At 40.1% G+C, this 15,071-nt stretch overlaps 4 protein-coding genes across 4 annotated transcripts; 3 read left to right on the forward strand and 1 right to left on the reverse strand.

The window, feature by feature from the left end:
• Positions 1-241: 241 nt before the first annotated feature.
• On the reverse strand, positions 242-2,129 carry L201_007193 (uncharacterized protein; the record flags this gene model as incomplete). Its single annotated transcript, XM_066222904.1, has 5 exons — positions 242-267; positions 353-684; positions 826-934; positions 996-1,152; positions 1,224-2,129. The coding sequence occupies 5 exons, from the start codon at positions 2,127-2,129 to the stop codon at positions 242-244; spliced, it is 1,530 nt and encodes a 509-aa protein (XP_066079001.1).
• Positions 2,130-2,898: 769 nt separating this feature from the next.
• L201_007194 (cystathionine beta-synthase) lies at positions 2,899-4,421 on the forward strand (the record flags this gene model as incomplete). Its single annotated transcript, XM_066222905.1, has 5 exons — positions 2,899-3,084; positions 3,167-3,520; positions 3,607-3,840; positions 3,920-4,017; positions 4,100-4,421. 5 exons carry the CDS (start codon positions 2,899-2,901, stop codon positions 4,419-4,421), a joined length of 1,194 nt encoding a protein of 397 aa, XP_066079002.1.
• Positions 4,422-6,252: 1,831 nt separating this feature from the next.
• On the forward strand, positions 6,253-11,062 carry L201_007195 (uncharacterized protein; the record flags this gene model as incomplete). The annotated part of the gene is made up of 5 exons (XM_066222906.1): positions 6,253-7,317; positions 7,389-7,878; positions 7,936-8,256; positions 8,322-9,700; positions 9,755-11,062. 5 exons carry the CDS (start codon positions 6,253-6,255, stop codon positions 11,060-11,062), a joined length of 4,563 nt encoding a protein of 1,520 aa, XP_066079003.1.
• A 1,894-nt stretch (positions 11,063-12,956) lies between these two features.
• On the forward strand, positions 12,957-14,620 carry L201_007196 (uncharacterized protein; the record flags this gene model as incomplete). Its single annotated transcript, XM_066222907.1, has 6 exons — positions 12,957-13,115; positions 13,213-13,831; positions 13,910-14,060; positions 14,146-14,370; positions 14,444-14,460; positions 14,517-14,620. The coding sequence occupies 6 exons, from the start codon at positions 12,957-12,959 to the stop codon at positions 14,618-14,620; spliced, it is 1,275 nt and encodes a 424-aa protein (XP_066079004.1).
• Between the last annotated feature and the right edge of the window lie 451 nt (positions 14,621-15,071).

Consider the following 15,071-nt stretch of genomic DNA (forward strand, 5'->3'; position numbering starts at 1 on the left):
CAGTCGTTGAATAGATAGATACCATCAATCTATCTTCCCCTTTCTTCGCAGCCAGAAGGTTATCACCCGGCGCGGCCGTCAAGCGAAAGGAAGAATGGCTAGATCACGTGACAGAACAACAATTTCTTGTACGTGAGAATAATTACAATATGAATAAGAAGCATAGCTGAATACAACAATGAACCATGCATAGGTTTGTACAGAAAAAGAGGATGTATCGCAAAATATGGCAAGAAGAAGACTATTTCTGTTCGACGATGACGGCCTCTGTGGAAAAAAAGGAAAAAATTATTTCAGTATCAGTTTATCGTTTGAGGATCTTCATTTCGAGGTAATAATCTTGAAAACTTACTTTTTCTTTCAGCTTTTGGCTTTTCTCTACCTTTTCTAGAATGATCTCTTCTTCTATCTTCTTTAACTTTTCTAGATTCAATCATTTCTCTCTTTAATTTAGTTGCATTATGTATAGATTGTGGTACATGTCTTCTTTCTTTAATTGATTTAATTCCTTTTTCAGTTGAATATCTTTCAATTAATTTTTGTCTATGTTCAATTGCTTGTCTTTCAACTGTTGATATTACACCTAATTTCTTTGATGCGTTAGATTTCCATATTCTTACATTACCATCATCAGATGCTGATAATACGAAATCGGCTGTAGGTGTATATGTTACATCGAATACTCTGTTCGAACGGAAAAAAAAGGTCAAATTAGCAATCGTTTACATTTGATGTGAAGATCGACACAAAATATGTGTCTCTGAAGAAAGTACCCCTTTAGATCCTTCTATGAAATAGATCTTCTTACGGGACAACCCAACTCACCTTTGCATTCGTTTCGTATGGTATACATCCCTTGATTTACCGGATTCTCTGTTCCACAACCTGACCGTTCGATCATATGCACCCGATACAAACTCTTCACCAGTTGGACCTGAAAAACAATGCATGGTCAGTTGATGAGTATATGTCGCAGTACGCCTATCTCAACTTACTCCAGTCACATCCCATAACACCTCCAACATGACCTTTATATATCTGATTAGGAGAGTTGAGGTTCCGTATATCGAATGTGTACAGATTGTGATCTTCACTTGCCAAAAGCATCATGGTTGGTAAGGTTGGACACCAAGATATAGCATTCGATACAAACTGTTATTTACAGCAAAGCGTCAGTGGAAGGTCTAACGGATGATCAAGTAAGTATCCGATTTATTACTCACTTGCATTACAATTCTTCTTTCAGCTTTACCAGTTCTAATATCATATAAACACATTGTTCTATCATTACCTACTGAAGCTAAAACAGAAGTTTCACTTTGATTGAATTTAATTTTATTTACAGTTTCTAAAGAATTACCAAATTGTAAATTTGAAATAGCAGAATTTGATCTAGTTTCATCCCAAATTTGAACTGTGTTACTTGCGGTTGCGAAAATAGAATCAGTTCTATGATGATCTATACCATTAAATCCATTTTTGTTTGTATAAGTTAATAGAGGTTCTAAATTTTCACCTAATTTATCTCTTTTATTCGAATCTATATTCAAACCTCCACCTTCTTCCTCTTCATCATCATCAAATTGATATCCTTCTTCACCAATCGCACCAGCTTCATCTAAATGCATAGCTCCCTCATCTCCTAAGCCATGAGAAAATTCCGACCCTTTGAAAACTTCTTTTTCTCTTAATCCAGGTGTAAATGCTTTTGACTTCCAGATTTTTATCGTACCATCTAATTTACCTACACTTATTAACTGTCTTTTACCATCTGATGATTCTGATGTCCAACTTAATCCACCTATCATACCTTTATGTGCATTAGGTATTTTTAACAGAGGTCTTCTTAAAGTTAATGAATGTACAATAACTTCACCATCACCTCCACCACCAGCAACTATTCCAACACGTCTTGAATCTTTACCTAAACAATATACACCATCTTGATGTCCACCTAAAGCATCTACAAATGGTTTAGCAAACATTCTATCCATTTTTACAGCTGTCATAGCTCTTGTATACTCTCGAGGTTTTTGAAATGGATGTAAATGTGGTGCTAAATTACGTTGTAATGGATGTGGTGCAGTTGATGACGAAGGTAAATGATCATCCAATGATCTCGATATCATTTTTATTTTCTAATAGCGTTTATTGGACACAGTTAGCCATGGACTGAACAATCCGACAGTGAAGGAAATACTTACGACCATTTTGATTGAAGGGCTTTAGCCGTGTATGCAGTTACACAGAATCGATTATCCAAGATAACTCTTATTTCTATGACGTTGACTTCTGTCGAACTGATATATATATATATATATATATATGCTACTTGAGATTGATCTGTTTGAGGCTAGGGACGCAGATTGGATTCAAGTACCGTGATAATGATTAATTTCCACTGAAAACACGAATATCTACAAAATCCAACATCAACAAAAATAATATTAATCTTATCGCAAAAATCTGTTGCCTTTTGCCGCTTGAGAGCTCGACGCCATGCGATTGACACGCTGAAGGCTCTCCCATCATGCTTTACGTAAACCGGAAGCTTTGCCAAACGGTCTGTGCTGAATTCTGGCAAGCTCCGCCGCAAAGGATAAGGTACGGCACCGGATCTACATGGTGAATTCCATGACGCCAGACGTGCTAAAGTCGGTTTAAACACATGACAACAATAACCGAACGTCCACCATGATGTGATAATTGTATCCATCAATGCAGTCTCTTGTGTGAGCAATTCATCCTATAAGTAGATAGATACCTTCCTTTCTCCTCGATGTCTACAATGTAGTATACAGTAGCTCGAGATCAACATATATCAAGGTATTTAAGTAAACGAGTCACATCATATCAAGCGGTAATCCTATCTATAACGATCATTAAACCGAATACGAGATGAGTGGCGAGCTACAATCACAGCATCACTGGCAAGGGGTATTGGATTCTGCCTTGGATGCAGTGGGACATACTCCTTTGATCAAATTACAGAAGATAGCTAGAGCAGAAGGATTGAAATGTAACTTGATGGGTAAATGTGAATTCTTTTCTGCTGGAGGTAGTGTAAAAGATAGAATAGCCAAAGTGAGTGTCTTGTGTCCATCCTTGTAGTACTATAAGCCTTACCAACAGAATCACTTTAGCTAACATATATGACTCGTCTTAGAGAATGGTGGAAGAAGCAGAGAAAGAAGGAAGATTGATACCAGGAGAAAGTATAGTAATTGAACCTACAAGTGGAAACACAGGAATTGGATTAGCTTTAGCATGTGCAATAAAAGGATATAAATGTATAATAACATTACCTGCGAAAATGTCTTTAGAAAAAGAAGTCATGTTACGTTCATTAGGAGCAGAAATCGTTAGAACACCAACTGAAGCTGCATGGGATAGTGATGAGAGTCATATCGGTATAGCCAAAAAGCTGCAAAAATCAATTAAAGGTGGGATCATTTTAGATCAATATTCAAATCCAAATAATCCTTTAGCTCATTATTATGGTACTTATGAGGAAATTACTGTAGGTCGAATACCTACATTGAGATTCTATTCCTGGTAAATCTCAATAAAAAACTGATTTGATTTTCATGATTGTATTCACTATAGTACGCTTTGCGGACATCTGATTTACCAAGAAAAGATATTTCTCTTCTAGTAGCTGGAGCAGGAACAGGAGGTACAATAACAGGCATAGCTAGAGCTATACGAAATTATGAGTCGAAATTAGTGAACGGAGACGCTGCTTCTCATGGTCGAACAATCGTCTTAGCTGTAGATCCAGAAGGCTCGATTTTAGGTGGTGGTGAGCCAGGTAATTATGAAGTGGAAGGTATAGGATATGTAAGTTTTCAATTTATCGGCTGAGCTGAGCCGTCTTTTTTTGGTCATTCGAGCTGACGCCTGGACCTTGATCAATTAGGACTTCTTCCCAGAAGTTTTGGATCCTAAACCGCCTGTCGTTGACAAGTGGATAAAAACAGATGATGAAGAAGCTTTTGCCGCTACCAAGCGATTAATGTGAGTTGATACTCTCCCGAACCCAGAGATACCTGTATGAATCAAGCTGATCGCTATATCATGAATGATAATTTTTCAATAGTCGCGAAGAGGGATTGTTTGTTGGTGGATCATCCGGATCAGCATTATCAGGAGCATTACGATTTCTCAAGTCAGAAGATGGAAAATCGATTGCCGCGGATCCAAATGCAAACGTAGTAGTAATTTTACCAGATGGGGTAAGAAATTATATCTCCAAACCATGGTTCTTAGAGACGTCTAAAAGGCCTGTAAATGAAGATATAGATGAGAAAGAAGATTTACATTCTACCATAAAAGGTATAATTGGTAGAGAACTGAATGATGTCGCATCCGTTCTGAAGCAATCTGAAAATCAAGGCAAGGCTTTAGAGAATGGAGATTAGAAGTGTCGCATTTCGAAAATGAAGATTGTACATATTTTCCCTGTCAATTATAAGATGATGTAGAGTAGCATATTCCTCTTGCATGTTTGTATATTTATCGTATTTTACTTTATTGTATCTCCACTAAACATCGTTTCCCATGTCATAACCTCTGTATTTTTTGATATGACATGCATCTGTATATATTTAAGTAAAACCCATCGATTCTCTCGCCTGAAAATGATGGAAAGTGAGCAATTACTATGAATGTATATTACAGCTTGACTGATCTTGTACCACCGATGCCATTCGAATTGTGATGTGAAATCTGCAGACGCCATAATATTCAAAAGAAATTGCACTTCATTAACTCTGTGTATCATTTCAGATACAATAGGAAGTTTGCATTGTTTCAGGTAGATATGATCTCATGTCATTTCCTGTTCTCCGTTCTGTTCTGTTAGGAAAACACAGGACGGACCATCAGAGCAAAGAATCGGTGACAGTACTGTCTGTACAGGAGAAGGGCAAATTTGGTGAAAGGTTGTTTCTCTAGTAGATATTTACTATGCATACCTGCCTCATTGTCCTTGCATCCTTTCAAATACGCTCAACCTGAAATGTCTAAGAGAGTTTGGGACATCTCAGCCAAGTGAATTACGTTCAATATGGTGATACATTTAGTTGAATGATCAGAAACTACAGGCAAGATAACATGGAGATAGCTGTTCCAAATAGCTGATCAGTCGCTTCTTCCCACTACGAAATTGGTGGACCTGGGCGTAGCACTGATGACGATACAAGCGTGAGTGACTCAGAAATGACATCAGAAAGCGATGAAGAGGGTTTGACTGAAGATGAACTAATTACCTTTGAGATAAAGTCCAGAAATTATACACTTGGATCAATGAAGGAGATGAATTCGATTTGTCAAAAAACCTTGGCAAAATCGGGAGAAGTAGAAAGCTCGAAAGCGCAAGCTGAAGCCCTTGAATTCTCTTAGATTTACTCCCAAGGCATACTGTTCAAATTGTCCCAACATATTTCTAAGCAATATACCCAATTTTATCAGTTTCACTTACATTTATTTACAACTTGTCACCGGGTCGACTTCGAGGGGAACGGCGAGCAGAGTTCTGACTATAGCTTAGGATTTGATCGTATTTCACCCGACAATCTTATTGTGCATGAAAATCATAGCAGGTTGACCGTGCAAAAATATACAACAGATTGTCTCTTACTATTTATCTCAAGGCGAACTCCCTCCTTGTCAACGTTTAGTCAAATTAGATTAAAGGAAGAAAACCTTGAAGAACAAGATAATTATACGCCACATACGGTTAGACTGATTTTAACTTGTAACTAACTTAACGATGTCATTCGATTCTGCCACATTGTAAAATTTCCCCTTACCCCGCGCATCATTAATATTATCATTATTATGATATCGTGGTAAGTTGTATTAACACGCGCTGTCTCCCTTAAACACCTGTTTGTATGGACACACCGAGGCCGACCATAAGATATTTCAGATTTCAATCCTCATCATAATTTATCGCGATACAACTAACAAAATACAGTGGATGTCATTCATCTTTGTTATTGTAGTCGGCAGTTATCAACAACAATAACATCATCAAGTATAGGGTACAGGTAAGAAAAGGCCAAGGTATATCAGCATAGGCCTCACGGAACGGATTCACGAAAAATTTCCTTCAATGGATCAACAGTAGTAGTTTAACGATAAAAACAACTAAACATTTTTAGATATTCTTCCTTCTTCGCATCCTGTTTAGACATATAATATACACCTCTATAGCTTCAGTGGCCAAATTCAAAAGAGATAGGCAAGATGTCACAAGATCAACTAATGAGATCTTCCTTGTCTGGTGCAGCAAGACAATCAGCACATCCACGATTACATGCATTATCAAAACCATATTCTAGACCATCGTCATTTAGTGGATTATCATCTTCAGCAACAATGACAGATCTAGCGAATGTATCATCTTCATTAAGTCTTAATTCGCCTATGAAATCACCTACAAAATCATCCGCTACAACAACCAGACCTGGATTAAGCAGTTCATCAAGTTATGGTAGTTTACCTAGATCAGGTTCAGATAGTTCATTATTTTCTGGTATAAAATCAATATTTTCAAGACCTCTACAATGGTTAGCTACACCTTCACGTGACTCGCTAAGTGGAAATGGAACTTCAAACGGTGGACAAAAGAGAGATTCATTAAGTTCATTTGGAAATGATTTAGAAAATCCTGATATTTCACCTTCAGAAAGAAGGAATGAAAAAAGATTAAGAAGAAATTCACCTTCACCTGAAAAACAGATATCTCAATCAAGAAAAATTAGTAATAGTAATTACAGAAAAGATTTCTCATCATCAACAACTTTTACATCAGATTATGAACCTGAATTATCAATACCACCTAAATTTGAAATTCAAGGTAGAGCAGTCTCAGGATTTATGTTACCACCTTTATCACCAAATGTAACTTTAAAACCAAAATCTCATTTACCTCAACATATCAACAACGAAAAAATAAATCGAACAAACTTTTCTAGACCTTTAGGTGGAAGTTCTGGTTCTGGAGGTTTATCAAGTTCAAAATCTATGTCATATTTAGATCCACCATCAGATTTATTAGGAGGAAATACTTCTTCACCTAGAAAAGGTGGTATGTTAACTAGATCGAAAAGAATTGAGTTAAGTTCTTTAGTTGATGATGACGATATGAGTAACGATATAGCAAATAAAGGTAAAGGTAAAGAAGGTGAAGGTAATTGGAGTCCATGGAAATCACGTTATTCTACTTCAGGTGGTGCTGCTTCTACAGCTGCAAATGCTAGACCTACAACACCAAGTAGGAAAACTCCAGCAAGATTAGAATCACGAGATGTGAGTATTTTTTTATTCCTGTTCGACACCAACACGAAGCCATCGGAAGGCTAAATTTGCCTTCTTATCAGTTTACATTACCATCTGCCTCACCCTTCAAACCACCTCCTTCCCCTCTAAATCGTCAATCACCACAGATCTCCAATGCTGCAGCTTCAACTTCTGGATTGACAAGGTCAGCCACTACGGCCAACATCAGAAGAGCAACTAGCGTGACATCTGATGTCAGTATGGGTGGAGGTTTGGGTAGATCTGGTAGTACAAGGGGTCTAAGGCAATCTGGAAGTATGCTATTTGGAAGTGTAAACGGCGATCGAGACAGAGAAAGGGATGAAGATAGAATGAGCATTGATGGAGAACATAGACAACGAGAAGGGAGTGTCCTAGATTGGTTCATGAAAGATAGATGGGATGGGAGACCTGGTTCTCCAGCTTCTATTGCTGCCTCAAGACGGTTAGGATCAGCTGGACCATCTTTATCTCACGCACCCATAAGAAAAGGTCAACTAGTATGGCATGAGGAAGATAAAGCATTTGTGAGAGAAAGCGAATTGCGAGCATGTGAGTAATTCATCAAGTTATGTTCTGATGGATTCGTCGCTAATCTCTTGAATATAGCTCAAGCAGCTCCAGCTATACATAAGAATGAAGCCGAACGAATACTATATACGTTAGAATCAATGAGGAAAACACCTTTGACTGACGCACGTAAAGGTGAATTACCGCCTCTCATAGGTCAATCTTCCAGAACAATGAGGAAAACAATAAATGTACCTTTGGCAACCGCCGCTGCTGGGGATAGTGCTAAACAGCGAAGGGACAAAGAAAGATTAGGTGGTGATGATAGACTTTCAGTAATGATCAGTCCGTATGGCAGAAGAAAGGTTTCGGATCAACAGGCTAGAGAGGAAAGGAGGTCTAAGGCAACTCAGGATAGAGGTAAGCTCGTTAATCCATCATAAGCTGAAACCCCCTGACAAAGCTGACGTCCGCGTCGTTACCAGAATATCTACCTTCGCCTACTCCTACTGCCTCAGATGCTAGAAGTGATACAAGGAGTCAAGTTTCAGATTATGATATGGATGCCCGAAGTTCACAAAAATCAGTTTCGCCTTCTCCTGCCCCTACACCACGTCGATCATCTAGGTTGAAGAGAGGAACTACAGGTGAAGAAGATGCGCCCACCCCTAAACCTACTAGGAAATCGAAAAGGGGGACGTCGAAACAGCCTGAGACAGTACACGAAGATGAACAACCTCAGCCTACACCTAAAGGAAGACGATCAAAGAAAATGGTTGAACGAGGAACTTCACCTACTCCACCTCCGCCAATTCCATCTTCTTCCGTACCGACTATCACCGCTACAGCTCCCTCTCCAGGTGGTCAAGCCAATGCTCAAACTGCTTCTTCTGGCTATAAACCATTAGCAGATGGAGAGAGAAATACCAACGGGTCATCTTTGCGACAGAGATCTGATGTTTCAAAAAGAACTCACGTTGGAGCGGCGAATTATTCTCGATCGGTTACTCCTTCTTCTGGACGTTTCTCAGCTAAAGAAGAGGATCTACCGGATATGGATGAATTGGAACAATCGAAGATACCGTTACCTTCTTTTTCGGGCATATCTTTCTCTGGACTAAATACGACTCCTGTATCAACTTCGAACGGCTCTTCAAGTTCCATTACAGACGCAGCAAGCAGTGCTTCGCAAACCCTCTCTGCCCAACCCTCCTCTTCCCTTGCACCACCTGGTCGAAGACCTGGAGGTCCGTTAGCCAGAGTGGGTCTTTCTTCTACTCGACCAAGGGCTTCATCACCTCTTGCAGCTGGATCTATAGTTGCTTTACCTGAATCACCACCATCTGCACCCAAATCATCAAAAGCTGCTGAACCTGTTCAACCCCCCGCAAATGGCTTCTTCACTTTGAACGGATCTGCACCTACAGTCCCAACTACTGGATCAACTACACCAGCAGGTAAACCACCTGCATCGTCGTTCTTCTCTGCACCTACATCTTCAACAACTACCAACGGTGATCTCAACAAAGATAAATCGTTCTCTTTCGGATTAGGAAAACCTTCTACGAAGCCCGCTGAAGTCGAAAAGGAAGCAACACCTGCATCAGGCATACCAGATTTCTTCGGTAAAAAATCCGCACCGCCTTCAGGAACTACCACACCAACCGCTGTACCAGCTTTTGACTTCGGAATACCTAAGACAACCGCCCCAGAACCTAAAGGAGCTCCTGTGGAATTACCTTCAACCGGTTTCAGTTTCGGTAAACCTGCTGAAACAGCTCCAAAACCCGCAACTAACGGTGGGTTCAGCTTTGGCGCACCTAAAGAAGCAGAAAAGAAAGATAGCAGCGCTCCTGCGTTTTCAGTAAGTGAAATAATTCCGTTTGTTATTGTTTTCCATGCTAATTCAATAACACAGTTCGGATCATCCAAGCCTGCTGAGCCAGCTAAAGCCACTTTCTCATTTGGATCTACCGATAAACCTGCTGAACCCACAAAATCAACATTCAGCTTCGGTACACCCTCTACCACTGCAACTCCCGCCGAACCAGCAAAATCTACATTCTCATTCGGTGCTCCAGCTGACAAGCCAGCAGAAGCTGCTAAACCTGCATTCTCATTTGGTGCATCATCTTCGGAACCTGCAAAAGCTACTGAACCCGCAAAACCAGCTTTCTCATTCGGTACCTCAAGTAGCACTATTTCTAAACCAGCTGAACCCGCAAAACCAGCTTTCAGTTTTGGTGCTGGATCTACTACACCAGCTGCTACACCTGCATCAGGAGGGTTCAACTTTGGTCAACCTGCTGAAAAGAAAGATACTGCTCCAAGTAATCCATTTGCAAATTCCACTAATGCTGCGTCAGGGTCAACCAATTCGAGTTTCACATTCGGTGCATCAAGCGGTACGAACACATCGTCACCATTCGGAAGCAGTCAAACAAATGGTGACACTGCTAAGTCCAACCCATTCGGTGGTGCTAGTACAACTCCCGCTCCAGCATCTACAGGTTTTAACTTCGGCTCTTCCTCCTCTTCTACCAAACCTAATGGAACATCTTCAGGCTTTGGAGCATCTGCCTCTGCACCAGCTTCAAATCCATTTGGAGGATTTGGTACTTCTTCTCCAGCTACCACATCTCCTGCATTAGCACCTGCGTCAAATCCATTTGGTCAACCAGCTCAAGCTTCAAGTAGTCCTGCTACATCAGCTGCGACGTCATTCGGATTTGGTCAATCATCCACCACTCCTGCAGCTGCTCCTACATCGAATCCATTCGGGCAACAACCGAACAATAGTGCAGCAGGTGGTGGATTTAACTTTTCTTTCGGCAGCGGTAGTGGTAATACATCTAGTCCTGCACCTGCACCAGCTTCCGGAGGATTTACTTTTGGTCAACCAGCAAATATCACGCCATCTACACCTTCAGCAACTAACAATAGTTCATTCACATTTGGTGCACCAGCGCCTTCTACACCTGGTGTAGGACAATCCACTTTTTCTTTCGGTGGTTCAACTACAACACCAGCTGCTGCTCCTCCAGCGTCAGGTGGATTCTCATTTGGTGCTCCACCAGCACAACAACAACAACAACAACAGAGATTTGGTAGTCCGGCACCAGCAGATGGTGGTTTCAGTCTAGGTGCAAATGATGGGGGTGTACCTGGTAGTCCAGGTGGAAGGAAAGTCAAGGGTTTACCTAGAAGAGGTGCTGTTAAGCGATAAATCCCATTTAATCCTTTCTTGTTTCAGATGTTTTCTGTCATTCGTACGCTCAGTATAAAGTTTAAATTGTTCTCTTTAGTTTCCTATAGTTTCTCTCGCATTTGCATCAAAGGTAAGGTCAGGTTCATCAATCAATCATCATAATTATCATCATTATTTTCTCATCATTTCACTATTTTAATCTCATTTCCAGATTTGCAGTTAAACGGGCAAGTAGATATATAGTTCTCCTTACGAGTAGGTTTGTAGATAGCATTCGAAAATATTTTCTTCTTTTCCATGATTTCACATAAAGGAATGCAAAGATACAAAATGAGATGTACGAGTACAGTATAATACAAAATCTAGATCCTCAAATTTCCCAACTGCCTATTCTGGGCAATATTATGATTGTACACTCGCTCGTGCTTTATGTACTTGGGATTCCAGCTTGCATAGTTTAAAAATATGCATACATATTAATCTTATATATAAGGAAGGATCTTAGAAAATCAAGCTAGCGTGGTCCAGAACATGAAAATGAAAAGATAGATTACTTTTTAGTTGGATTTTTGTTGCTGCTTTTCGGAGTGGAGCTAGGGTTATTGATTAACGGTGTATGTTCTATTTATTGCTTTAACCTGGCATTCCCTCATCTATGCGCCCTTGCATGCATGCTAAGTACTCCAAGTCAAAAAGATGCGGGCTTTATCTTCTGCCGCTGGATGTCATAACTGACAGGCGTCGGAAGACCTATACTATCACTATTATTGTGGACCCGTAACAACTCGACAGCTTTGAAACGTTGTGGATCCCATTCACAATTTCATGATAAAACAGTACCCATACAAGTGCTGGGGGACCGTACGTAAATCCAGACAGATACAACAGACACAACAGTATGGATATCGTAATTCAGGTGACTTCCTATTCTCGTAATAACGTAAAATTCGTCATGATCATCAATTCCTCATCATGCCACATGGTTTTGTATACTAGAGGGTCATATGCATTGGGTCACAAATAAAAGTTCCGAAGTACCAGGTAAGGTAAGGTATGGAATGGAATGCACTGCTTCACTTGATAAAAATCCCACTTGTTACAGCATTTCATCGTTGACTCCACAATTTTATGTTAGACAACCGAGTATCTTATATTACTGCTTCGAGCAACGACTGAGCCTCTTTGAGGGTCAAAAGAGTATATAGATAATAACATAATATACATATACCTTAATCGAGAGAAATCGATTCCAGTAAAATAGTATTTGCCGTAATTAACTCTCGCTCCAATCTTTTGGAAGCAAGGGATCTTTGTAGATAACTTAGCTTTGGGCAAATTTTTATCGTTCGATAATTCGCAATAATATCTCAGTAATTCACAGTCTCCTGTAGCGAAGATTGATTGACTCAGTACACATCTAGGAAAATTCGCCAGAGCATAAAGATATAATTTTGATTATTGATTGTTTTTCGTTTTTATATACACGCAGGAAAAACAAAAAGATTCTTTCAAAGTCTTCAACATTTCTATCTGTTTAGAATTTTAGGTTTCACATATCATACGGATATAAAAACATTTCGAAGGGATAGTAGTGACGACATATACACATCATCAATAGGTACACAGTAAAACCCATAAAAAAGCTATACAAAACCGTTTCACCATTAGCCCAGGAATCTGTTAACACAGCTTCACCGGATTAACTATTTGCCACTTCACATTGTCAAGACATCCGTAATTCCACAAGGTCAGATTGCATATCGATACAGTTGGCGAAAGGTATATAACATAGCAAAGATAGAAAAGGCTGTATTATAAACCATCAAGTCAATCTCACATACCTCAAACAGACTTCGCTCGAATATTGGCTCGGCTCGGCTCCACTCGTGTTCGCTGAAATAAAACAGTCAAAATGCATCAACCGGACTTGTTGACTCAACAAGATCAATCATCGAATTTACCTCAATGGACGCCGTACATATCATATCCACCTGGTGCAATAGTTTGGTACGCCGGGACTATCTGGAGATGTGAGAGCGGACATACAAGCGGATATGAACCGGAGGGAGCTGTAAGTTCGAACACTGATATATCATGTATTTTGATGAGTATGAAAGGTAGAAAGTAATGATGACTGCAAGCTGATGAAGTACAATACACTCATTCAGCCCACGAACAACCTCCATCTGTGGACCCCGGTAGGATCAAATGGTCCGCAAGCTCCTTATTCAGGTCAACAACCATATCATCCCTCACAATACTCAGATCAAGGATATTATGGGCAACCACCATCGTATTCACCTCAACCATCTAATCCACAAGGAGGATGGGCACAACAATATTATAATGCACCTTCAGGTTCTTCCTCCAATATCAATAACCCAAACCTTTACGCACCTTCACCTCACCCACCATATTCAGCGTCTCCTTCAGACGGTTATCCAAATGAGAAGAGTGACACACCTTCTTCGGGTGAAACCATAACAAACGGAAAAGGTGAAAAGGGGGTTTCAAGTACAACTTCATTTTTCAGTGATAAGGCAAATGAATCATTACGTTATATAACTTTGAGAAAAGAAACTAATGATGCGAAAGACAAAGATGAATTGAAACATGAATTGAAAGGGAAAAGGATTTGGAGAACAGGTGGTATTGGTGTATGGTCATATAGTGAAGATCAAAAACAAGAAGAATCAAAGAAGAAATTGTGGAAAGATTGGTCAAAAGATCACAATTCAAAAGATTGGATCAAAATTGCTAGAGAGAGAAAAGAGTTTTACGAGAAAGGTGAGTCATCATTGAAGTTGTCACTATCGGTGAAGCTTCCATGCAGATTGATACTGATGTATATAACGAATTACGTAGAGAGTAAAGGAGTTAAACCTCTCTTTATGTGGAAATTAGTTGAACCAGGTCAAAGATTACCTAGTGATGCTTTGCCTATTGGTCACGAACAGGATGGCGCTGTTTTATATGCTGCAAGATCTTGGTGGGAAGGTGGTATACACTTAGGCAAGTGAGTTAAAGCATTCTTTTCTTCGCTTGTCTCACTTTCTAACAATTTGCGATTCAAATCGCTTACTATGCATCATCATCATTAGAGCCGGTCATCACCTTCATAACGGAGCTTCTATCTCGTATGGAGGGGCGGAAATCACTCTGGACACCTATGAAGTACTTTGTGGACCTATCAACGAGCCTTACCTAGTTAAGTGGATGACATATCGACATGGTGAAGTCGCTTCTGTTCAAGGCTGGCAGCCGATCGAAGGTGGTAGGGAAAGTGACGGTACCGCTCTTTTGTTAGCTAAGGGTGATTACGAAAAGTAAGCTGCATACGTTTTGTCATTCACCGTATCGAATAATAGCTAATATACACTATTTCCCCTTTCCCTGTAGCGGTCAACATCCAGGTAGTAAGTGTCACCACCCTCAAGGACGGCATACACAACATGCTGATCGACCCATGTAGAATGCCTTATAAACGATGACCACGCCTGCGTTGGCTATGGTGGCGGCGAACTATGGGTTCGACCATTTTCAATCTTGGCCTATGCTAATTCAGATCGCCGCTGAGCGTCACCACACTCGCCTCGAAATAGAATCAAGCATTAAAAATGCCTGTCGTTCTCGGTTGGATTATCGAATACACGTGTCTTTTTCGCATTTTGTGTATACACGCACGTACAATTATCGCTTCAGCTCATTCAATACTATTAATGCAAAACTTCAACTCGACACCGCTATCTGACATGTCATATCACTGATTTAGCTCAAAGTAATGCCTTGACAGTCTCGGAAGGTAACCTGGATCAGCATCGCTTCGTATAGGCCTGACACAATTCACCCTCCATTCGGGACATACCGTTCTCATGAAGAGCTATTCTCACAACACTTTCAAAGAAATACCTTTTCCACATACGATCAGGAAATCATAAACCTTATACGGCGACGATGAAACTCTGCAAAGGTACCCAGTATGCGAAATAATGTCTTCCTTTGGACGTGATTACAATCACCCTCACCC

Source organism: Kwoniella dendrophila, chromosome 10 (genome assembly GCF_036810415.1).
Source record: "Kwoniella dendrophila CBS 6074 chromosome 10, complete sequence".
NCBI lineage: Eukaryota > Fungi > Basidiomycota > Tremellomycetes > Tremellales > Cryptococcaceae > Kwoniella > Kwoniella dendrophila.